Source organism: Nerophis ophidion, linkage group LG29, assembly GCF_033978795.1.
Source record: "Nerophis ophidion isolate RoL-2023_Sa linkage group LG29, RoL_Noph_v1.0, whole genome shotgun sequence".
Lineage (NCBI taxonomy): Eukaryota > Metazoa > Chordata > Actinopteri > Syngnathiformes > Syngnathidae > Nerophis > Nerophis ophidion.
This window is the reverse complement of record NC_084639.1, coordinates 3,605,076-3,631,917: the sequence shown is the minus strand read 5'-3', so window position 1 is coordinate 3,631,917 and position 26,842 is coordinate 3,605,076. Positions and strand designations below refer to the sequence as shown.

The window sequence follows — 26,842 nt, the reverse complement described above, 5'->3', positions numbered from 1 at the left end:
TCATTTTGGCCACTTGTACCTGTGATCTTGTCCTTTCGGTCATTACTCAAAGCTCATGACCATAGGTGAGGATGGGAACGTAGTTCGACCGGTACATTGAGAGCTTTGCCATCCGGCTCAGCTCCTTCTTCACCACAACGGATCGATACAGCGTTCGCATTACTGAAGACGCCGCACCGATCCGCCTGTCGATCTCACCATCCACTCTTCCCTCACTCGTGAACAAGACTCCTAGGTATTTGAACTCCTCCACTTGGGGCAAGATCTCCTCCCCAACCCAGAGATGGCACTCCACCCTTTTCCGGGCGAGAACCATGGACTCGGACTTGGAGGTGCTGATTCTCATCCCAGTCGCTTCACACTCGGCTTCTAACCGATCCAGTGAGAGCTGAATATCCTGACCAGATGAGGCCATCAGGACCACATCATCTGCAAAAAGCAGAGACCTAATCCTGTAGCCACCAAACCAGATCCCCTCAACGCCTTGACTGCGCCTAGAAATTTTTGTCTCTAAAAGTTATGAACAGAATCGGTGACAAAGGGCAGCCATGGCGGAGTCCATCCCTCACTGGAAACGGGTCCAACTTACTACTGGCTTTGCGGACCAAGCTCTGACACTGATCGTACAGGGAGCGGACCGCCACAATCAGACAGTCCGATACCCCATACTCTCTGAGCACTCCCCACAGGACTTCCCGAGGGACACGGTCGAATGCCTTCTCCAAGTCCACAAAGCACCTGTAGACTGGTTGGGCAAACTCCCATGCACCCTCAAGATCCCTGCCGAGAGTATAGAGCTTGTCCATAGTTCCACGACCAGGACAGAAACCACACTGTTCCTCCTAAATCCGAGGTTCGACGATCCGGCGTAGCCTCATTTATGGCTCGGACTTGTAGAAAGTCTTTCCAGAAGGGTGGAAGCTTTTAAGTTACTTTTTGGTCTCATGCAGCACCAATGGAAGGATGACAACTTGCACTCTCCCTCGTGCTGCATCACAGTCCATGCTTGGTTGTAATTAACCCTGGCACTAATTGTCACAGCAGAGCAGTGGCAGATGCTTTGTAAGTAGCTCGCCGGCCCCCCACGGAGCTTCACTCCTAATGTTCCGGCTCAGGACATGCATGACAACACTCGGCGGGTTTTTATTGTGGAGTAAACAATCACAACAAAGCCCTCGCTAGCTCCACCTCTCTCCTTCTCTATCCCAGCATTAGCCTGGCTAGCAAGGTCCTCAGCAGTCCTGGGTTCGATCCCGAGCTCGGGATTTTTCTGTGTGGAGTTTGCATGTCCTCCCCGTGATTGCGTGGGTTCCCTCCGGGTACTCCGGCTTCCTCCCACCTCCAAAGACATGCACCTGGGGATAGGCTCCTCCCACCTCCAAAGACTTGCACCTGGGGATAGGTTGATTGTCAACACCAAATGGTCCCTAGTGTGTGAACGGAAGTGTGAATGTTGTCTGTCTATCTGTGTTGGTCCTGTGATGAGGTGGCGACTTGTCCAGAATGTTCCCCGCCTTCCGCCCGAATGCAGCAGAGAGAGGATCCAGCACCCCCCGCAACCCCGAAAGGGACAAGCGGTAGAAAATGGATGCATGGGTGGATAATTGTTTGGCTTTTGTCAAAGTAAGACCTCGTTTGACTGTCATTATCAGTTATTATTCAACATATATCTTTAAAGGCCTACTGAAATGAGATTTTCTTATTTAAACGGGGATAGCAGGTACATTCTATGTGTCATACTTGATCATTTCGCGATATTGCCATATTTTTGCTGAAAGGATTTAGTAGAGAACATCCACGATAAACTTCGCAACTTTCGGTGCTAAGAGAAAAGCCCTGCCTCTACCGGAAGTCGCAGACGATGATGTCACACGTGTGGGGGCTCCTCACATCCTCACATTGTTTTTAATGGGAGCCTCCAAGAAAAAGAGTTATTCGGACCGAGAAAACGACAATTTCCCCATTAATTTGAGCGAGGATGAAAGATTTGTGTTTGAGGATATTGATAGCGACGGACTAGAAAAAAGAAAAAAAAAGTTTGAAAAAAAAACGCGATTGCATTGGGACGGATTCCGATGTTTTTAGAGACATTTACCAGGATAATTCTGGGAAATCCCTTATCTTTCTATTGTGTTGCTAGTGTTTTAGTGAGTTAAATAGTACCTGATAGTCGGAGGTGTACGTCCACGGGTGTATTGACGCCAATGTCTCAGGGGAGTCGACGGCAGCTTTATGGGCAGCACAAGCTCAGCTTTTCTTCGGTAAGAAGCGACTTTTTACCACAATTTTCTCACCGAAACCTGCTGGTTGACATTTCGTCGTGATTCATGGTTGCTTGACTGTGCTCTGATCCATAGTAAAGTTTCACCTCCAGGAAGTTTAAACAAGGAATCACCGTGTGTTTGTGTGGCTAAAGGCTAAAGCTTCCCAATATTAATTGAACAAATTGCAAAAGATTCAGCAACACAGATGTCCAAAATACTGTGTAATTATGCCGTTAAAGCAGACGACTTTTAGCTGTGTGTGTGTGCAGCGCTCATACTTCCTAAAAACCTATGACGTCACACGTACACGTCATCATTACACGTCATCATTACACGTCATCATTACACGACGTTTTCAAGACAAAACGCCCGGGAAATTTAAAATTGTAATTTAGTAAACCAAAAAGGCCGTATTGGCATGTGTTGCAATGTTAATATTTCATCATTGATATATAAACTATCAGACTGTGTGGTGGGTAATAGTGGCTTTCAGTAGGCCTTTAATGAATCTTTTTTATACTGCTTGTCAATCAATCAATCAATCAATGTTGACTTAGATAGACCTAAATCACTAGTGTCTCAAAGGGCTGCACAAACCACCACGACATCCTCGGTAGGCCCACATAAGGGCAAGGAAAACTCACACCCAGTGGGACGTCGGTGACAATGATGACTATGAGAACCTTGGAGAGGAGGAAAGCAATGGATGTCGAGCGGGTCTAACATGATACTGTGAAAGTTCAATCCACAATGGATCCAACACAGTCGCGAGAGTCCAGTCCAAAGCGGATCCAACACAGCAGCGAGAGTCCCGTTTACAGCGGAGCCAGCTTGTCCTCATTAGGCTCACCTATCAGCTGGAACCTATCCCAGATGACGTTTTGGGATAAAGAGGCATGGTGACCCAATAGACAACAGTTTGTTTGTTTTGAACAGGGTTACTTATATATAAAGCACATATTTACATTGGGTACGGAATGTATTTAGACCTTTTTAAAATTTTCAAAGTTTTATTGCAACCATGCTCTAAAATCAAAAAAGTTAATGTTATTTCTTTTTTTCAAATGAATCGTGATTCTTTTTTGTAAAGATTCTTAATCGATTAAAAATAAATAAATTATATTTTCTTTTTTCTATTCTGCCCTGTCCGGGCACTCAGGCAAATCATATAGTTGATGTAGATCATCCATCCATCCATTTTCTACCGCTTATTCCCTTTCGGGGTCGCGGGGGGCGCTGGCGCATATCTCAGCTACAATCGGGCGGAAGGCAGGGTACACCCTGGACAAGTCGCCACCTCATCGCAGGGCCAACACAGATAGACAGACAACATTCACACACTAGGGCCAATTTAGTGTCGCCAATCAACCTATCCCCAGGTGCATGTCTTTGGAAGTGGGAGGAAGCCGGAGTACCCGGAGGGAACCCACGCAGTCACGGGGAGAACATGCAAACTCCACACAGAAAGATCCCGAGCCTGGATTTGAACCCAGGACTGCAGGAACTTCGTATTGTGAGGCAGACGCACTAACCCCTCTGCCACCGTGAAGCCCTGATGTAGATCAATGGTTCCCAAACTTTTGCAGGCTGGCGCCCCCTTGCCTCCCCAGTGAATTCCTAGCGCCCCCCCCCCCACAGACACATATGGAAACAAACACCTCTTTCTTGATATTTGGTATGCTGCAATTTGAAAAGAGAAAGGTTAAACACAAATGTGTATTTCACAAATAAAACTCAATTTAGTAAACCAATTTATTTTTTAGCAGTTTTAACTGTTTCAGCAACATAGAATGGTAAATAAACATTCCACCAGTAACCTTCATTGTCTCACACTTAATATTAATGGGATGGATGTGCTTGGTGCAGGGGCATAAGCTTCTCAACATCAGGCTGGAACTCACTAAGAAGAACTCGTAGATCCCCGCGGTCAGTAATTTTCAGTCGGTTTCTTTGCTTGGAAAGAAGCAAGGCGACTGCACTGAAGCCCCGTTCACTAAATATGATGATGGCGTGTGGTAACCGGAACCTGATGCGTCGTCCACTGACTCGTCCTGCTGCACGTGTTGTGTACAAATCGTCAAACAAACGTTCGAACTTCTGACTTCGACTTCGGACTGCCGCCCCCCTACCGCCCCCTTCTTCCTCACCGCCCCCCCCCAGATCTTTCCACCGCCCACTTTGGGAACCACTGATGTAGATGATCATATCTGCTCTACAGATTTACTTAAGAAAAGAGAAGTGTTGGATACTTCTCTCGTTGCCTTATTTGTTCTTGACTTTATGAAATGTTTAAGTGATTCCCAAAGCCCAAAAAAAGTCTGCGGGCTATAGAGCATTTTCCGTTCAGGCTCCAGTACTCTGGAATGCCCTCCCGGTAACAGTTCGCGATGCCACCTCAGTAGAAGCATTTAAGTCTCACCTTAAAACTCATTTGTATACTCTAGCCTTTAAATAGACTCCCTTTTTAGACCAGTTGATCTGCCGTTTCTTTTCTTTTTCTTCTATGTCCCTCTGTGTATCGGCTGGGGACATCTCTGCGCTGCTGGTCCGCTACCCTTGGGATGGTTTCCTGCTGGCTCCGCTGTGAACGGGACTCTCGCTGCTGTGTTTGGACTGGACTCTCGCGACTGTGTTGTATCCATTGTGGATTGAACTTTCACAGTATCATGTTAGACCTGCTCGACATCCATTGCTTTCCTCCTCTCTAAGGTTCTCATAGTCATCATTGTCACCGATGTCCCACTGGGTGTGAGTTTTCCTTGCCCTTATGTGGGCCTACCGAGGATGTCGTGGTGGTTTGTGCAGCCCTTTGAGACACTAGTGATTTAGGGCTATATAAGTAAACATTGATTGATTGATTGATTGATTAAGTGGGGCTGGGCGATATGGCCTTTTTTTAATATCTATAGAAAATGCTCTGTAGCCCGCAGACTTTTTTTGGGTTCTGGGAATCACTAATAGAATCACTTACACGAATATCTCCTTTTATGGTCAGGATGTGCGCACACACACACACACACACACACACACACACACACACACACACACGCAGAGTGGAAGGAGGAATATAAAACTGATGGTTTGGCTTCTCCAAGTTAGGAGTGCCTCATTTTCTTGACCTGACCTCCTCCCGGGAACTGCAGTCCTGTATAATGACACTCGCTTGTAATAAAACAACTTCTGGTTCAGTATAGCTTCTCCTACGTCTCTTTTGACTGCTGTGACGTCCTTCTGTCTGGACGAGTATGACAAGACCGGAAATACACATCAGTAGTTTGTGTGTCATGTTCATTGGAAATTAAGTTTTTCATATCTATTCTGTTTTTTGACAGCGCTGGTGTTCATCATGGAGGTGCCCAGGATGCCTCAACCCGTCCCCTTTCCCCGGACTATTCATAACATTGTCTCCTCAACGCGGTCTCCCCTGGGAGCAGTCGAGAACATCACCGCCAGCGACACCCAGGGAGGAAATCTCCTGGAAGAGAAGGACGAAAGCGCGGAGGACGATCCATTCGGAGTGGATGGGGAGGCCACGGACGAGGTCGACCGCTCCGATGTGGACCTGTCCTCCCGAGAGAGTTTTTTAGAGGAGCGTTCTGTGTCCGAGGAGGGGGTGTCAGCGGAGGAGGCTGAAAGGAAGGCGGAGGAAGAGGAAGCGGCCAGAGAGAGAGCGGCCCAGAGGCAGCTGATGGCCATCCAGGAGCTGGTGCACTCCGAGAGGAACTACCTGCGTCTGCTTCAGATCAGCACTGTCACAATCAGGAGCAACCTGCAGAAACTACAGGTGAATATAGCGAGACATCATCTACTGCTGTATGTCAGGGCTGGGCAATGAATCCCATTTTGATTTCGATTTCGGTAATGATAAATGATAAATGGGTTGTACTTGTATTGCGCTTTTCTACCTTCAAGGTACTCAAAGCGCTTTGACACTACTTCCACATTTACCCATTCACACACACATTCACACACTGATGGAGGGAGCTGCCATGCAAGGCGCCAACCAGCACCCATCAGGAGCAAGGGTGAAGTGTCTTGCTCAGGACACAACGGACGTGACGAGGTTGGTACTAGGTGGGATTTGAACCAGGGACCCTCGGGTTGCGCACGGCCACTCTCCCACTGCGCCACGCCGTCCCTCCTATTGCTCCTACCTATTATAAAAATCTAATAATCAGAAGAAAAATAAAATTATTCATCGACTGCACAATGTTCATGCTAATTCCGGAGCTTGTGGCGGTGAAAATGACTGGAAAAAAAGAGAACGTTTACTAAAAGTTTGGGAAGTTTGAGAACTCACCATGGTAGCGAGCATACCGAATCAATCACTAAACTCAACACATAAGTAAGGCATATGTTTTTCGCATTCACGCAACCGCGGACAAAGTCACATAATTAGCCAACAAAACATAATCCGATGTTAAAAGCAGAATATCAGGAAATTGACATAAATGTGAGTGAAATGTTGTCATTGTTCAAGTTAAAGTACCCATGATTGTCACACATACACTAGGTGTGGCGAAATTATTCTCTGCATTTGATCCATCACCCTTGAACACCCCCTGGGAGATGAGATGAGGAGAGCAGTGAGCAGCAGCGGGGCCCGTGCCTGAGAATCATTTTTGTTGATTTAACCCCTAATTCCAACCCTTCACGCTGAGTGCCAAGCAGGGAGGTAATGGGTCCGATTTGTATAGTCTTTGTTATGACTCACACCGGGGTTTGAATTCACGGCCTACCGATCTCAGGGCGGACACTCTAACCACTAGGACAGGAAAATATTTTGGGGAATAAAATGTGTTCAGTAGCTCTTATTCATTCCCTAAACACACAACCGACTAGTGCTGAACTAAAACAATGTCGAGACGGTCATTTGAAACTAACACTACCATGAATTGATTAACGTGGACCCAGACTTAAACAAGTTGAAAAACTTATTGGGGTGTTACCATTTAGTGGTCAATTGTATGGAATATGTTCTGTACTGTGCAATCTACTAATAAAAGTTTCAATCAATCAAAAAAAGACTAAACCACAAAGCTAAAGCTGGCAAGAACATTCCATACACCCACAGCACATATCTTCTGCTTGTGTTGTTGTGAACGACATCATCCGTGTAACAATGTACAAACAGTGGTCATAATTTGAGAGGTGTTTTCTATTCTTTTTTTCAAAAGCCTCAATTTAGTTGCCTCTTTACTCGTCGAGCCGAGAACAACAGCACAGCACAGCACACCTCCCCCTTTCACAATAATAGCGCAGTGCGCCACATTCTGTCCGACTGCACTAACAAAATGGTTTCCAAAAAGTATCTTACACGGGCTTAATGCACTTGAAACACTTTTTGATACATTTGCAAAATGATTATGCTCTGACCTAAAATACAGTAAATGTATTGCACAATAAATGTGAGGACTTTTGTCTTTGATTAATAAACATTTTATCGTACACAAAAAGGATACGCTCTATGGTGGTGAAATAGGTGAAAAAGGTATATACTGAATGAAAAACAAAACGAAAACACTGGATTTTGTTTTTATATATTGCTATTGTTGTTTAAATGTATTGTTATTACTAGGGGTGTAACGGTACGTGTATTTGTATTGAACCGTTTCGGAACGGGAGTTCCGGTGCGGTTCGGAGGTGTACCGAACAAGTTTCCACACGAACATAAGCTAAAGTCTTAACAAGCTGCTCCACTCCGTTCTGCCTCTGTCTCTGTCTCCTACACAGCACCCAGCATTGCCCCACCCACACAACCATCTGATTGGTTACATCTATAGCGGTAACAACAAATCAGCAGTGCATATTCAGAGCGCATGTTGTCAGCTCTTCAGCGTCGAGCAGATAGGTGTTTAGCAGGTGAGCAGTGGACTCTCCCCAAATTATAATAAACACCTCCCAGTCAACGTTTAATTATTATAGTGATCCCAATGTAAAAAGGATAAAGCCATTGTTTGCAATTTTGGTAAATAAATAACCAAAAAATTTATATTTTGTTGTTTTCTTACTGTACCGAAAATGAACCGACCCGTGACCTCTAAACCGAGGTACGTACCGAACTGACATTTTTGTGTACCGTTACACACCTAGTTATTACTATTATTATTTTACTCGTTGTGGTTTATTTGTTTCTCATTTATATCCAGGTTTTTTACGATATTTAAAATTGAGCTTTTTTGGTACCATAAATACTTATGTTTTCAAATGAATAAATATTTGTGTAAATATAGGTGGCGACTTGTCGAGGGTGTACACCGCCTTCCGCCCGATTGTAGCTGAGATAGGCGCCAGCGCCCCCCATGACTCCAAAAGGGAATAAGCGGTAGAAAATGGATGGATGGATGATGACATAGTGCTGTATTTTACTTCTTTATCTCTTTTTTTCAACCAAAAATGCTTTGCCCATATTAGGGGGTATTTACATTAAAAAAATGTTCACAGGGGGTACATCACTGAAAAAAGGTTGAGAACCACTGATCTAATAAACACCAGTTGGCATTGCTCAGGGCCAAATAAGTCAATTTTATATCTGATGTATTAAAAGAATATAAAATTTGTATTAAGGCGTCTTTGCTGCAAATTAACCAAATAAATAACCGTGCGAATCACAACTGAGCTCTTGCATTCATACGATATTTGTGTAAATATAGGTGGCGACTTGTCGAGGGTGTACACCGCCTTCCGCCCGATTGTAGCTGAGATAGGCGCCAGCGCCCCCCGTGACTCCAAAAGGAAATAAGCGGTAGAAATGGATGGATGGATAATCAGTATTACAATATCAATGAAAATAATCATGTCTAGAATTTTTTTCCATAATCGTCCAGCCCTACTGTATGTACAGTAGATGCCAAGCCTACACCATCGTATGAATGCAAGAGCTCAGTTGTGATTCGCACGGTTATTTATTTGGTTAATTTGCAGCAAAGACTCCTTAATACAAATGTTATATTCTTTTAATACATCAGATATAAAATTGACTTATTTGGCCCTGAGCAATGCCAACTGGTGTTTATTAGATCAGTGGTTCTCAACCTTTTTTCAGTGATGTACCCCCTGTGAACATTTTTTTTAATTTAAGTACCCCCTAATCAGGGCAAAGCATTTTTGGTTGAAAAAAAGAGATAAAGAAGTAAAATACAGCACTATGTCATCATCCATCCATCCATTTCCTACCGCTTATTCCCTTTTGGGCTCGCAGGGGGCGCTGGCATCTCAGCTACAATCGGGCGGAAGGCGGGGTACACCCTGGACTTATGTCATCAGTTTCTGATTTATTAAATTGTATAACAGTGCAAAATATTGCTCATTTGTAGTGGTCTTTCTTGAACTATTTGGGAAAAAAAGATCTCAAAATAACTAAAATCTTGTTGAAAAATAAACAAGTGATTCAATCATAAATAAAGATTTCTACACATAGAAGTAATTATCAACTTAAAGTGCCCTCTTTGGGGATTGTAATTGAGATCCATCTGGATTCATCAACTTCATTATAAACAGTTCTTCACAAAAAAAGAAATCTTTAACATCAATATTTATGGAACATGTCCACAAAAAAATCTAGCTGTCAACTCTCAATATTGCATTGTTGCATTTCTTTTCACAGTTTATGAACTTACATTCATATTTTGTTGAAGTATTATTCAATAGATGTATTTAAAAATGATTTTTGAAATGTTGCTAATTTTAGAATATATTTTTAAAATCTCATGTACCCCTTGGCATACCTTCAAGTACCCCCAGGGGTACGCGTACCCCCATTTGAGAACCACTGTATTAGATAATAAAACACATAATTTTGTGCTGTTAATTGGTTCAGAGCCTAACCAAGGTAAAAGGGAACTGCACTTTCTTTGGAATTTTTGCCTATCGTTCACAATCATTATGAAAGTGATGACAATAGATGTTTTACAAGTCCCTTGGCAATTTCGCTGCAATAAGGCACTTTTGGTAGCCGTCCACAAGCTTCTGCTTGAATATTTGACCACGCCTCTTGACAAAATTGGTGCAGTTCAGCTAAATGTGTTGGTTTTCTGACATGGACTTGTTTCTTCAGCATTGTCCACATGTTTAAGTCAGGACTTTGGGAAGGCCATTCCAAAATCTTAATTCTAGCCTGATTTAGCCATTCCTTTACCACTTTTGAGGTGTGTTTGGGGTCATTGTCCTGTCTGAACACCCAACTGCGCCCAAGACCCAACCTCCAGGCTGATGAATTTAGCTTGTCCTGAAGAATTTGGAGGTAATCCTCCTTTTTCAACTGGTGGGACGGCGTGGCGCAGTGGAAAAGTGGCCGTGCGCAACCCGAGGGTCCCTGGTTCAAATCCCACCTAGTACCAACCTCGTCACGAGCAAGACACTTCACCCTTGCTCCTGATGGGTGCTGGTTGGCGCCTTGCATGGCAGCTCCCTCCATCAGTGTGTGAATGTGTGTGTGAATGGGTAAATGTGGAAGTAGTGTCAAAGCGCTTTGAGTACCTTGAAGGTAGAAAAGCGCTATACAAGTACAACCCATCCATCCATCCATTTTCTACCGCTTATTCCCTTTCGGGGTCGCGGGGGGCGCTGGCGCCTATCTCAGCTACAATCGGGCGGAAGGCGGGGTACACCCTGGACAAGTCGCCACCTCATCGCAGGGCCAACACAGATAGACAGACAACATTCACACACTAGGGCCAATTTAGTGTTGCCAATCAACCTATCCCCAGGTGCATGTCTTTGGAAGTGGGAGGAAGCCGGAGTACCCGGAGGGAACCCACGCATTCACGGGGAGAACATGCAAACTCCACACAGAAAGATCCCGAGCCTGGATTTGAACCCAGGACTGCAGGACCTTCGTATTGTGAGGCGGACGCACTAACCCCTCTGCCACCGTGAAGCCCAACCCATTTATCATTTATCATTGTAATTTAAAGCACCAGTTTTATTGGCAGCAAAACAGGCCCAGAGCATAATACTACCACCACCATGCTTGACTGTGGGCATGGTGTTCATGGTATTAAAGGCCTAACCTTTTCTCCTTCAAACATATAGCTGGTTACTGGGGCCAAACAGCTCCATTTTTGTTTCATCTGACCACACAACTTTCCTCCAGAAGGTCTTATCTTTGTCCATGTGATGTTAGAGACATCAAGACAGCCATGACATTTTGTTCTTTACAAGTGTATGTAAACTTTTGATCGCAACTGCATATGTGTGTGTATATCATGTGTGTAAATATCTGTATATATGTATAAGTGTCTATATATGTGCGTGTTTGTATTTGAAATCTCAAATACCCCTGAGTTTATATTTAAATTATATCACAAAGTGCTAACAAGACATCTTTATGAGTTGCTACTTTACACAATTTACTGTCATCACACCAGTAGATTTGCTTATTCCCGCGGGATGATCGTTTATTATGGCCCCAGTAATGAAACGAGGCATCATTAAAACGGAATGGAATTAGGCTTTATTGGCTGGAAGGAGCGATCGGCGGATGAGAGCGCAAAAGATGAATGCGCAGCGGAGACGTCGGGTGAGCATGTGAGGAGAAAATAAAAATGAGGAACGGCAGGACTGAGAGTCCCATAAGCGGCGCACTAAGTCTAAGGGCGGGACAGTCGTAATAACATGCAGTATTTTAATAATGTGATGTTACGATTAGAGAAAATGAAGGGAAGATGGATAATTATGTTTGGGAAAGAATAGAGTGTGGATGGAAAAGAGCAGCAGAGTGTAGGAGGGCTGTGGCAGAGAAATGTGACGGACGTGGAATAATGGCGCCTTTGTGTATCATTGTGCAACATTGTGCAGCATTGTGAGACAAGTTGTGGGCTTGTTATCAGGGCACAGTGCAGATTGTTCAGGGCCTCATTAGTAAATAGGCATTAGGCCTACTGCTGTGCATTCACATTTTTTCATACTGATGTAACCTGCCTGGTGCAGACCCAGCTTCCGTTTGGACTCGAACCTGGGTCCTCAGAATGGAGCTAAAAGCCCAGGTTGTCAACTCGATCTCTTACGGCAGTGGTTCACAAATGGGGGTACTTGAAGGTATGCCAAGGGGTACGTGAGATTTTTCCAAAATATTCTAAAAAAAGCAACAATTCAAAAATCCTTTATAACTTTAACAAAATATGAATGTAAGTTCATAAACTGTGGAAAGAAATGCAACAATGTTTTGACAGTGTTGACAGATAGATTTTTTTGTGGACATGTTCCATAAATATTGATGTTAAAGATTTCTTTTTTTGTGTAGAAATGTTTAGAATGAAGTTGATGAATCCAGATGGATCTCTATTACAATCCTCAAAGTGGGTACTTTAAGTTGATGATTACTTCTATGTGTAGAAATCTTTATTTATGATTGGATCGCTTGTTTATTTTTCAACAAGATTTTAGTTATTTTTATATCTTTTTTTCCAAATAATTCAAGAAAGACCACTACAAATGAGCAATATTTTGCTCTGTTATACAATTAAAAAATCAGAAATTTATGACATATTGCTGTATTTTACTTCTTTATCTCTTTTTTTTCAACCAAAAAAGCTTTGCTCTGAATTAAAAAAAAATGTTCACAGGGGGTACATCACTAAAAAAAGGTTGAGAACCTCTGTCTTACGGTGTTAGAGGAGTGGGTTTTCCCAACATACTCTTGCACAACCACACTGGCTGGCCTCTTACACTGAAACACACAACATTTCATGTCAGTCTTTGTGGTGGTGGGGGATGTGAAGTGAAGTGAATTATATTTATATAGCGCTTTTTCTCTAGTGACTCAAAGCGCTTTACATAGTGAAACCCAATATCTAAGTTACATTCAAACCAGTGTGGGTGGCACCGGGAGCAGGTGGGTAAAGTGTCTTGCCCAAGGACACAACGGCAGTGACTAGGATGGCGGAAGCGGGAATTGAACCTGCAACCCTCAAGTTGTTGGCACGGCCACTCTACCAACCGAGCTAAACCGCCCCAAGATTACATCATCTTATGTATGTGCATGTAGGGCTGGGCGATACGGCCTTTTTTTAATTTCTCAATATTTTTAGGCCACGTCACGATACACAATATATATCTCCATATTTTGCCTTAGCCTTGAATGAACACTTGATGCACATAATCACAGCAGTATGATGATTCTATGTGTCTACATTCAAACATTCTTCTTCATACTGCTTTAATATATGCTACTTTTAAACTTTCATGCAGAGAGGGAAATCACAACTACCGGATTTTTCGGACTATAAGTCAGTTTTTTTCATAGTTTGGCTGGGGATGCGACTTATACTCAGGAGCGACTTATGTGTGAAATTATTAACACATTACCGTAAAATATCAAATGATATTATTTAGCTCATTCACGTAAGAGACTAAACGTATAAGATTTCATCGGATTTAGCGATTAGGAGTGACATATTGTTTGGTAAAGGTATAGCATGTTCTATATCTTATAGTTATTTGAATGACTCTTACATAATATGTTACGTTAACATACCAGGCACCTTCTCAGTTAGTTATTTATGCCTCATAAAACATACACTTATTCAGCATGTTGTTCACCATTCTTTATTTATTTTAAATTTCCTTTCAAATTTCTATTCTTGGTGTTGGATTTTATCAAATAAATTTCCCCCCAAAAATTACTCCAGTGCGACTTATACTCCAGTGCGTCTTATATATGTTTTCTTCCTTCTTTATTATGCGTTTTCGGAAGGTGCAACTTATACTCCCGAGCGACTTATACTCCGAAAAATCCGGTAAGTCAATTTAGAAAAAAGTGTATTTATTAAGCAGTGGCACAAACATTCATGTCATTTCAAAACAGAAAGTGCAAGATTGTCAGAGACATTTTAAAACAAGTTATGAGTGCACTTTTGTGCATGATGTCACTAAGATGACGAATCAAAACAACACTAAATTAAAGTGCACTTTTTGTACAGAACGCCACTACAATAGTTTTAAACAAATAAAGTGTACTTTTGTGCATGATGTCACTAAGATGACATATCAAAACAACACTAAATTAAAGTGCACTTTTTGTACAGAACGCCACTACAATAGTTTTAAACAAATAAAGTGCAATTTTGTGCATGATGTCACACAAGATATTTCAATAAGTGTCAAATAAAAATGAGCTGCATAATAGGAAATCTAATAGTGTATATCCTTCACTATGTGGTAGGTTCCTGCAGACATTATTTCCTTCTGTTGTTGACTATTTGTTTCAAACTGTGTTTATCTGGAAATAGTTGCTTTGGAATTTTGTTGGTGTGACATCGAACGGAGATGTTGACATGCGGAGTTTCAAGCACTCTTCATTTTCTAGCAGGTGACTTTTCAAATGATGCTACAAATTAGCAACGCTTTTGCCGCATACTTGCCATATTAGGGTTGTCTGTTCAACATCTTCCCGCTTGAAGCCAGACCACTGCCAGATGATGGGCCCCCAGCTGTTATTCTTGGGAATTAATTCTTCCTCCATTTGTTACCAGATTTGCACTTTCTCCCTCTCGTATTACCACCCGCACCGCACCGTTAGCATCACAGCTAACGTTACCATGTTGATACCTCTCTGCTCCCCAGGAGCCTGTGACGTTGCACATGTGACATATGTAAGAAGGTGCGCTTGTTTTATGTCTCTGAGAAGGAGAGACAAGAGAGTGGGAAACGCATGCAGTGTATTTCCAGCAGCTAAAAGGAACTGCGTGAGAACGTATACTCGAATATCACAATATAGTCATTTCTGAGATCAGAGCCAGGTTGGCAGCAAAATCAAGGTCTTTCAGTGGTTCAGAAGGGTTCCACTGTAATCCTGTCCTTTGGCCATCCACTAAAATGTTCATTGTCCAGTCGATGGAGATAAGGAAGAGGAGGGGTGACCGTCGACAGCATTGCCGTACTCCTGTTTTTAAAAGGAGGGTGTTTGAGAGCTTACCATTGGAGATGACTTGACCTGGGAATCTTGGTCGTCCAGTCGCTGTTAAACCCTGATTTTCGCGATTTAAAAAATTAATAAACTCAGGGTCGATTGTGCCATTTCAAACTTTTATTAGTAGATTGCACAGTACAGTACATATTCCGTACAATTGACCACTAAATGGTAACACCCCAATAAGTTTTTCAACTTGTTTAAGTCGGTTTGAGTTGGTTGATTAATTTCTATTTGCATGTCTCGTGACACATTATTTGTATGTAATATTGGCTGCATTTCTCATAGTTTGTGTGCCATGTTGTTCCAGACTACAGCAAAAGCTAATAGACACTTACATCATGTGTTGCCTTCATTATAACACTTAATTTTTTGCAGCTCAAGACAGATTATTTTTTTTAGTATTTTTGGTCCAATATGGCTTTTTCTACATTTTGGGTTGCCAACCCCTGCACTAGGCAAAGGTCACATTTCTGACTTGCAAACACCTAATTGAGTCCCCCCTCTCTCTCTCTCTCTGTGTTTGCTTGTTCGTCCCAGCCTCCGCTCGCCAACTTGGACAGCATGTTCCTCTATATCGAGGACGTGATCGCCGTGTCGAGTCGCCTCCTCAGCCTGCTGGATCAGAGGCAGATGCAGCCCGGAGATCCACTCTTCCTGGAGGCACTTTGTGAGCAAACATCTTTCCTCTCCCTTTTAAACCGCACGTTCACAATTCGCTCTAGGAAGGACGGTCCAGGCCTTCGCTCGAAGACAGGAAGCCAAAATCTCTCAGTCAGTGAGATTTTGAGAATGATAACTGGCTAAAAGCCAATTGATGTTTTGGTCGTTGAATTTTCCTTTCATGAATGCGAATTGTAAAACAAAATGATCGGTTGGACCGCAGACTGGCCTGTGGGAATAAAAAATAAAATATAAAACATATTTAAAGAAAGCAACACTTGTTTTTGCACTTTAATCTTTTATTCATTTTCATTTTTTTGATGATCAATTCAAATCATAAAACTAGAATCCAGTGACCGAATAGAATTTTATAATATGAACATTTTAAATCAGGATTACTGTGACTAGAAGTATAACAATATTATCACTGTATTGTTTAATTTATTTATATAAACAAAAAAATCAATTTACAGATGAATCGCGATTCTTATTTCTAACAATTAGTTAGAAATCAATTAAAACAATTTTTTAATTTAATTTAATTTAATTTTTTTGCTAATCTGTCCTGTCCAGCCATCATATAGTTGATGTAGATGATCATTTCTGCTTTACAAATTGACGCTAGAAAAGAGAAATGTGGGATACTTAACTTCAACCAATCAATCAAACTTTACTTATATAGCCCTAAATCACGCGTGTCTCAAAGGGCTGCACAAGCCACAACGACATCCTAGGCTCAGCTCCCACATCAGGGCAAGTAAAAAAACAACCCAATGGAGAGTCCAGTCCATAGTGGGTCTAACATAATAGTGAGAGTCCAGTCCATAGTGGATATAATATAATCATGTGAGAGTCCAGTCCATCAATCAATCAATCAATGTTTATTTATATAGCCCCAAATCACAAATGTCTCAAAGGACTGCACAAATCATTACGACTACAACATCCTCAGAAGAACCCACAATGTGAGTCCATAGTGGATCGAACATAAAAGTGAGAGTCCAGTCCATAGTGGATCTAACATAAAATTGTGAGAGTCCAGTCCATAGTGGATCTAACATAATAGTGAGAGTCCAGTCCATAGTGGGTCTAACATAATAGTGAGAGTCCAGTCCATAGTGGATCTAACATAATAGTGAGAATCCAGTCCATAGTGGATCTAACATAATAGTGAGAATCCAGTCCATAGTGGATCTAACATAATAGTCTGAGAGTCCAGTCCATAGTGGGTCTAACATAATAGTGAGAGTCCAGTCCATAGTGGATCTAACATAATAGTGAGAGTCCAGTCCATAGTGGATCTAACATAATAGTGAGAGTCCAGTCCATAGTGGATCTAACATAATAGTGTGAGAGTCCAGTCCATAGTGGATCTAACATAATAGTGAGAATCCAGTCCATAGTGGATCTAACATAATAGTGAGAATCCAGTCCATAGTGGATCTAACATAATAGTCTGAGAGTCCAGTCCATAGTGGGTCTAACATAATAGTGAGAGTCCAGTCCACAGTGGATCTAACATAATAGTGAGAGTCCAGTACATAGTGGATCTAACATAATAGTGAGAATCCAGTCCATAGTGGATCTAACATAATAGTCTGAGAGTCCAGTCCATTGTGGATCTAACATAATATTGTGAGAGTCCAGTCCATAGTGGATCTAACATAACAGTGAGAGTCCGGTCCATAGTGGATCCAACATAATAGTGAGAATCCGGTCCATAGTGGATCTAACATAATATTGTGAGAGTTCAGTCCATAGTGGATCTAACATAATAGTGAGAATCCAGTCCATCCATCCATCCATCCATTTTCTACCGCTTATTCCCTTTCGGGGTCGCGGGGGGCGCTGGTGCCTATCTCAGCTACAATTGGGCGGAAGGCGGGGTACACCCTGGACAAGTCGCCACCTCATCGCAGGGCCAACACAGATAGACAGACAACATTCACACTCACATTCACACACTAGGGCCAATTTAGTGTTGCCAATCAACTTATCCCCAGGTGCATGTCTTTGGAAGTGGGAGGAAGCCGGAGTACCCGGAGGGAACCCACGCATTCACGGGGAGAACATGCAAACTCCACACAGAAAGATCCCGAGCCTGGATTTGAACCCAGGACTGCAGGACCTTTGTATTGTGAGGCAGACGCACTAACCCCTCTGCCACCGTGAAGCCCAGAATCCAGTCCATAGTGATTTAACATAATATTGTGAAAGTCCAGTCCTTAGTGGATCTAACATAATAGTGAGAGTCCAGTACATAGTGGATCCAACATAATAGTGAGAATCCAGTCCATAGTGGATCTAACATAATAGTCTGAGAGTCCAGTCCATTGTGGATCTAACATAATATTGTGAGAGTCCAGTCCATAGTGGATCTAACATAACAGTGAGAGTCCGGTCCATAGTGGATCCAACATAATAGTGAGAATCCGGTCCATAGTGGATCTAACATAATATTGTGAGAGTTCAGTCCATAGTGGATCTAACATAATAGTGAGAATCCAGTCCATAGTGGATCTAACATAATAGTCTGAGAGTCCAGTCCATGGTGGAACTAACATAATAGTCTGAGAGTCCAGTCCATAGTGGATCTAACATAATAGTGTGAGAGTCAAGTCCATAGTGGATCTAACATAATATTGTGAGAGCCTAGTCCGTAGTGGATCTAACATAATAGTGGGAGAGTCCAGTCCATAGTGGATCTAGCTAAAAGTGTGAGAGTCCAGTCCATAGTGGATCTAACATAATATTGTGAGAGTCCAGTCCATAGTGGATCTAACATAATAGTGAGAATCCAGTCCATAGTGGATCTAACATAAACGTGAGAGTCCAGTCCATAGTGGATCTAACATAATATTGTGAGAGTCCAGTCAATAGTGGATCTAACATAATATTGTGAGAGTCCAGTCCATAGTGGATCTAACATAACAGTGAGAGTCCGGTCCATAGTGGGTCCAACATAATAGTGAGAATCCGGTCCATAGTGGATCTAACATAATATTGTGAGAGTTCAGACCATAGTGGATCTAACATAATAGTGAGAATCCAGTCCATAGTGGATCTAACATAATAGTCTGAGAGTCCAGTCCATGGTGGCTCTAACATAATAGTGTGAGAGTCAAGTCCATAGTGGATCTAACATAATATTGTGAGAGTCTAGTCCGTAGTGGATCTAACATAATAGTGGGAGAGTCCAGTCCATAGTGGATCTAGCTAAAAGTGTGAGAGTCCAGTCCATAGTGGATCTCACATAATATTGTGAGAGTCCAGTCCATAGTGGATCTCACATAATATTGTGAGAGTCCAGTCCATAGTGGATCCAACATAAACGTGAGAGTCCAGTCCATAGTGGATCTAACATAATATTGTGAGAGTCCAGTCAATAGTGGATCTAACATAATAGTGAGAGTCCAGTCCATAGTGGATCTAACATAATAGTGAGAGTCCAGTCCATAGTGGATCTAGCTAAAAGTGTGAGAGTCCAGTCCATAGTGGATCTAACATAATATTGTGAGAGTCCAGTCCATAGTGGATCTAACATAACAGTGAAAGTCCAGTCCATAGTGGATCTAGTTAATAGTGTGAGAGTCCACTCCATAGTGGATCTACACAGAAGTGGTCAAAAATTAAACCTGAAACTTAAGGATGGCTACCAAAAGCACCTTATTGCAGTGAAACTTGCCAAGAGAAATGTAAGCAAATATTAACATTGCTGTTTGTATACTTCTGACCCAGCACATTTGCTCACATTTTCAGTAGACTCATAATAAATTCATAAAAGAACCAAACTTCATGAATGTTTTTTGTGACCAACAAGTATGTGCTCCAATCCCTCTATCACAAAGAAATAAGAGTAGTAGAAATGATCGGAAACTCAAGACCGCCATGACATTATGTTCTTTACAATTTTTGACCACAACTGTAGCTCTAATTTTGAGTGCACATCATACCAAGAAGAAGGTTGCAGCTTCATTAGAAACAAGCCTTCAAGGTTCACTGTGCGTCATTTACAGAAGCAAAGTCAATGTTTTAGTTTTTTGTTACTAAAACAGCCTTCTTTCATCTCCGTAATATCGCTAAAATTCGCTCCATTCTGTCCACTAAAGACGCTGAGATCATTATCCATGCGTTTGTTACGTCTCGCCTCGACTACTGTAACGTATTATTTTCGGGTCTCCCCATGTCTAGCATTAAAAGATTACAGTTGGTACAAAATGCGGCTGCTAGACTTTTGACAAGAACAAGAAAGTTTGATCACATTACGCCTGTACTGTATATACCTTTATATACATATATACATACATATATACCTATACTGGCTCACCTGCACTGGCTTCCTGTGCACTTAAGATGTGACTTTAAGGTTTTACTACTTACGTATAAAATACTACACGGTCTAGCTCCATCCTATCTTGCCGATTGTATTGTACCATATGTCCCGGCAAGAAATCTGCGTTCAAAGGACTCCGGCTTATTAGTGATCCCCAAAGCCCAAAAAAAGTCTGCGGGCTGTAGAGCTTTTTCATTTCGGGCTCCAGTACTCTGGAATGCCCTCCCGGTAACAGTTCGAGATGCCACCTCAGTAGAAGCATTTAAGTCTCACCTTAAAACTCATTTGTATACTCTAGCCTTTAAATAGACTCCCTTTTTAGACCAGTTGATCTGCCGTTTCTTTTCTTTTTCTTCTATGTCCCACTCTCCTTTGTGGAGGGAGTCCGGTCCGATCCAGTGGCCATGTACTGCTCGCCTGTGTATCGGCTGGGGACATCTCTGCACTGCTGATCAGCCTCCGCTTGGGATGGTTTCCTGCTGGCTCTGCTGTGAACGGGACTCTCGCTGCTGTGTTGGATCCGCTTTGGACTGGACTCTCGCGACTGTGTTGGATCCATTATGGATTGATCTTTCACAGTATCATGTTCTCATATGTTCTCATAGTCATCAGTATCATCAGTATCACAGTATCATGTTCTCATAGTCATTATTGTCACCGATGTCCCACTGGGTGTGAGTTTTCCTTGCCCTTATGTGGGCCTACCGAGGATGTCGTAGTGGTTTGTGCAGCCCTTTGAGACACTAGTGATTTAGGGCTATATAAGTAAACATTGATTGATTGATTGATTGGTTTTGAAAAATGCATTGTGTTGATCTCTGTCCTCACAGGTAGCGCCTTCCTCAGCCTGTCCTCGGAAATAGAGGCGGCCTACAAGGAGTACCTGACCAACTACAACCGCGTCACCGTGTTGGAGAACTCCTACAAGCAGAAGGAGGCGCTGTGGGACGAGATCGTCAAAGTCATCAAGATGTCTGCGTAGGTTTTCAGCTCCGTCGCGGGCCGCACGTGTTCCTGACCTCGCCTCAACGCATGTCTTTTGGGTTTGTGCAGGCCCGAAGTGAACGCCACCTCCTTGAGTTTCTTCCTGGTGATGCCGGTGCAGCGCATCGCCCGCTACCCTCTTCTCCTGCAGACCATCCAGAAGCACACGGACACGCGTCACCCGGCATACGAGCTCCTGGAGCGGACGGCTCACACCTCCGTCGCTCTCAACTGTCGCATCAACGAGTACAAGCGCTTCCGGGAAGTCGGTGAGAAACGCACCCCTAAGCCGATCTGAGCGCTCGAAAGTTTTGACACGCACTTTTCCCCGCGCCTCGCAATCTGCAGCCGACAAGTACAAGAAGACGGAGACGCTGAGCATCATGGACAAGATCAACCGCTTGAACTCCCACAGCATCGCCAAGAAAACAGCCAGGATCGGACAGTTCCTCAAGCACGAGACTGGGATGGTTCCCAAGGTAACGTTACATAAAAGTAACGTCTAAGGCTGCAACGACGCGTCGACGTCATCGATGACATATATACGTCGACACCGTTTTTGCGCGTCGACGCGTCGCATATTTACGTCACACTGCCGTCATGGCGGAGCGCAAAGCAGATGATGCGAGCGAGAGGAAAAAAGCACGCCAAAAGTCGTCGAAAGTGTGGGAGTATTTCAATAAACAGCCTAATAATGTTGTTGTATGCGCACTGTGTCGAGCGGAAATGGCCTATCATAGCAGCACAACGGCTGTGAACGAACATTTGAAAAGAAAACACCCGACAGCGTTGTTGCCATCACCGTCAATCGTCCGCGTGAGTGTACGTTGTCATCATTACACAAAAACATGAATGTGTCATTTGTATCTGCGTTGTAAATTCATAAACTAAAGCACCGTTTCGCTCTGAGCGGCGCGCGTTTGGCGTGCCTGTTCAGTGTTTACAAAGACGCGCTCCTCTTTAACGTTAACGTTAATTAGTTGTGCAAATACTTTTTACAAAATTAACAGTTACATATAATATGTACAAACAAACAATTAATTTTCACTTTAATCATATTATCATTGTTGTGTTATTAAGCCAATTTAACAAGGTAATGTGTGTAGTTACTAGACACACTTCTTGGCTCAGATTCAGATGAACTCAGCAACAATGAGGAAGACAACAATGACAGTAATGATGCTGAAATGGTCAGAAACGAGTTAGTGTCTCATTTTGGAGAATCCCCCATTTCTGAGGATGAAAACCCATTAAAATGGTGGAAAGAACATCAGGCAAAGTTTCCAAATCTGGCAATGCTGGCTCCGTCTTACCTCTCATTTCCAGCCACATCAACCCCTTCTGAGCGCCTATTTTCAGCTGCTGGGAATATTGTAAAGAAGAAAAGAACCAGGCTCACCCCAGAGCATGTAGACATGCATACCTTTCTTCATTACAACTGTTAGTCACTCACTGGAATGAGTAGAACTGGTTATTGTGAACTGTGTTGGACTAGATGTTTATTTTGCACATTTTAAAAGCAATACTTAATGTTTACAATGCTCCAGAATATTTAGATTGGCTCTTTTTTGTGCTGGATATTTATCTTTATTTTTTCACATTTTAGCAAATAAGCCATACTTTTACTTTTGTTGAAATGTTTACACTGTTGTTACAGAATATTTCATTTTGCACTTTTTTGTATTGGATGTTTATCTTTATTTTTGCACATTTTAAAGCAAAATAAGCAATACTTTTGAAATGCTTATAGTATTGCAGAATAATAATTAATAATTAATCTATAGATTAATCATCCATCCATCATCTTCCGCTTATCCGAGGTCGGGTCGCGGGGGCAACAGCCTAAGCAGGGAAACCCAGACTTCCCTCTCCCCAGCCACTTCGTCTAGCTCTTCCCGGGGGATCCCGAGGCGTTCCCAGGCCAGCCGGGAGACATAGTCTTCCCAACGTGTCCTGGGTCTTCCCCGTGGCCTCCTACCGGTTGGACGTGCCCTAAACACCTCCCTAGGGAGGCGTTCGGGTGGCATCCTGACCAGATGCCCGAACCACCTCATCTGACTCCTCTCGATGTGAAGGAGCAGCGGCTTTACTTTGAGTTCCTCCCGGATGGCAGAGCTTCTCACCCTATCTCTAAGGGAGAGACCCGCCACACGGCGGAGGAAACTCATTTCGGCCGCTTGTACCCGTGATCTTATCCTTTCGCTCATGACCCAAAGCTCATGACCATAGGTGAGGATGGGAACGTAGATCGACCGGTAAATTGAGAGCTTTGCCTTCCGGCTCAGCTCCTTCTTCACCACAACGGACCGGTACAACGTCCGCATTACTGAAGACGCCGCACCGATCCGCCTGTTGATCTCACGATCCACTCTTCCCTCACTCGTGAACAAGACTCCTAGGTACTTGAACTCCTCCACTTGGGGCAGGGTCTCCTCCCCAACCCGGAGATGGCACTCCACCCTTTTCCGGGCGAGAACCATGGACTCGGACTTGGAGGTGCTGATTCTCATTCCGGTCGCTTCACACTCGGCTGCGAACCTATCCAGCGAGAGCTGAAGATCCCGGTCAGATGAAGCCATCAGGACCACATCATCTGCAAAAAGCAGAGACCTAATCCTGCGGTTACCAAACCGGATATAGATTAATCAATTAATCGAAAAAATAATATATACATTAATCGATAGAAAAACAATCGTTAGCTGCAACTTTAATGATGTCTGACACTTATGCAACATAATATTTATATTGTGTGTGTGTTTGTGCGTGTAGCTGGTGGACGAGGAGTTTGATGCCCTTGAATGCTTCTTCTACATCCTGGAGCACGGCATCTTGCAGCTGCTGGACAACGTGGAGCTGTACCTCCACCACCTTCAGGTAGACGACTATGGCTGCCTCTCTAATGGAGTACTTCCGTCGGTACACTTCAAATAGTACACTGTAGCATACTTGCCAACCTTGAGACCTCCGATTTGCGTGGTCGGGGGTGGAGCGGGGGGGCGTGGTTAAGAGGGGAGGAGTATATTTACAGCTGTTGTGTGCGCAGTTGTGCACTGCACTCTCTAAAAGCTGTAAATGCTATCCTCACAAATGCATGATTGATTGAAACTTTTATTAGTAGATTGCACATTTCAGTACATATTCCGTACAATTGACCACTAAATGGTAACATTCGAATACGTTTTTCAACTTGTTAAAGTCGGAGTCCACGTTAATCAATTCTTGGTACAAATATATACTATCAGCATAAAACAGTCATCACACAAGTTAATCATCATAGTATATACATTGAATTATTCACGTTATTTACAATCCGTGGGGTGGAATGAGGAGCTTTGGTTGATATCATCAGTACTTCAGTCATCAACAATTGCATCAACAGAGAAATGGACATTGAAACAGTGTAGGTGTGACTTAGTAGGATATGTACAGCGAGCAAAAAAAATAGTGAGTTCAGATAGCATAAGAGCAAGTATATACATTAGAAATACATCCGATTATTTACATTAGGTTATTTACAATCCGGGGAGATGGGATTTGAATGGAGGACGGTATTAGTAAAGGGTTGAAGTTGCCTGGAGGTGTTGTGGTGCATGTACAGTAGATGGCAGTATTGTCCTGTTTAAGAGTGTCACAACATTGCTGTTTACGGCAGACAAACTGCTTTACGGTAGACGAAAACATGACTGCTGTTGTTGTGTGTTGTTACCGCGCTGGGAGGACGTTAATGAAACTGCTTAACAATAAACCCACATAAGAAACCAAGAACTCGCCTATGATCATTCTACAGTTATAACGTCATTGGGCTGACACGCTATTTATATTGTGGGAAAGCGGATGTGAAAACAGGCTGTCGACACCTCATTTAGGTCCGCGTGCAGCTGGGGGGTGCGTGGCCTCCAGCTCCGTCTGAATTTCGGGAGATTTTCGGGAGGAAATTGGTCCGGGGAGGTTTTTGGGAGAGGCGCTGAATTTCGGGAGTCTCCCGGAAAATCCGGGAGTGTTGGCAAGTATGCACTGTAAGGATGTAACAGTGTCAAAATCTCATGGTACAATATTATTATGGTATATGCTTACTTGCCAACCTTGACACCTCAGAATTAGGGAGATATTCAATTGGTGAGCAGGGGACGTCATATACCGGGTCTGGGTCTACTGAAAATGTGAATAAATGTGCTGGGTCAAAAGTAAACATACAGTAATGTTAATATTTGCTTACATGTCCCTTTGCAAGTTTCACTGCAATAAGGCACTTTTGGTAGCCATCCACAAGCTTCTGCTTGAATTGTTGGCCACTCCTCTTGACATAATTGGTAATGTTCAGCTAAATGTGTTGGTTTTCCGACATGGACTTGTTTCTTCAGCAATGTCCACACTTTTAAGTCAGGACTTTGTGAAGGCAATCCTAAAACCTTCATTCTAGCCTGATTTAGCCATTCCTTTACCAACTTTGACGTGTGTTTGGGGTCATTGTCTTGTTGGAACACCCAACTGCGCCCAAGACCCAACCTCCGGGCTGATGATTTTACCTTGTCCTGAAGAATTTGGAGGTAATCCTCCTTTTTCATTGTCCCATTTACTCTCTGTAAAGCACCAGTTCCATTGGCAGCAAAACAGGCCCAGAGCATAATACTACCACCACCATGCTTAACGGTAGGCCTGGTTTTCCTGGAATTAAAGGCCTCACCTTTTCTCTTCCAAACATATCGCTGGGTATTGTGGCCAAACAGCTCCATTTTTGTTTCATCTGACCACAGAACTTTCCTCCAGAAGGTCTTATCTTAGTACATGTGATGTAGGTAGGTAGGTAGGTCTTTATAGTCATTGCAACAAGTACAACGATACTTTGTTTTCAGCAAAAACCTGTTCAAGATTAGACAAACAGTGTACAGGGTTACAGAACAAGAACGCTGATGGGTCGCCGTAAGGCGCCCCGTAAAAGATGGAAAAAGGTCAACGCTGGGGAAGGATGAGTAAAAAAATACAATCTAGACTGGGCTCCTAAGGGGGCCCAGTTCAGAGTGAGAAAAAACCTCCATAGCAAAGAACATATACATATTACAACATACATCTCGAGATATCTAGCAACAGAGGGAAGGTAGTTCAAGATCATGGTGGCAGGTCGCAGCTCTCAGGCGCTGACCATCCATTCATCACCCCTACGGGATTTGCGTCAAGGGCGTTGGATTAGGGGGACGGGGGGGGGGGGTGTATGTGTGGCGTATATTTTTTTTGTGTGTGTGTGTGTGTGTGTGTGTGTCTCTCTCTGTTACCCGGCCTTGATGTATTTGCCGTCGCTAGTCCAAAGTTCACAACAACAGGTGTGTGTCCATGAGAGACAAAAAAGGGAGTTTGTTGTGTCTTGGCTGCAGTGATCTTCGGGAGAGTCTCGAAGCCAGGGAAACAATCCAAGTTAAAATGATTTGTATGCGAGTGAAAATTAAATTGTCTTTTCACTCTAAAATTGTCTATGACTGGTGCTCAAACCTGCGGGGTAGACAGTCCGATGTAATCCACAGTTCTTCCCGCTTCCTCCAATCATTTGTGGCAGCTTTGGGGTACTTTGAAGACTGCCAGCAACTTCCAATTTGTCGACAAACCAGAGCAACACTTACTCCAATCAGCAGATGTCCTGTTGTCATAATTCCGAATAGGTGGATACCTTCACGTCCCTTACAGAAAAGGGTCGCC

At 43.1% G+C, this 26,842-nt stretch overlaps 1 protein-coding gene across 2 annotated transcripts in view; it reads left to right on the top strand.

The window, feature by feature from the left end:
* arhgef37 (Rho guanine nucleotide exchange factor (GEF) 37) overlaps positions 1-26,842 on the top strand; it is a 77,874-nt gene that overhangs the window by 14,766 nt on the left and 36,266 nt on the right. For both annotated transcript variants that reach the window (XM_061892010.1, XM_061892009.1), the window contains exons 5-10: positions 5,597-6,048; positions 15,715-15,844; positions 21,001-21,148; positions 21,224-21,423; positions 21,503-21,633; positions 23,924-24,028. In XM_061892010.1, coding sequence (XP_061747994.1) covers positions 5,611-6,048; positions 15,715-15,844; positions 21,001-21,148; positions 21,224-21,423; positions 21,503-21,633; positions 23,924-24,028 — 1,152 coding nt within the window. In that variant the 5' untranslated portion in view covers positions 5,597-5,610. The remainder of the gene's footprint in view (positions 1-5,596; positions 6,049-15,714; positions 15,845-21,000; positions 21,149-21,223; positions 21,424-21,502; positions 21,634-23,923; positions 24,029-26,842) is intronic.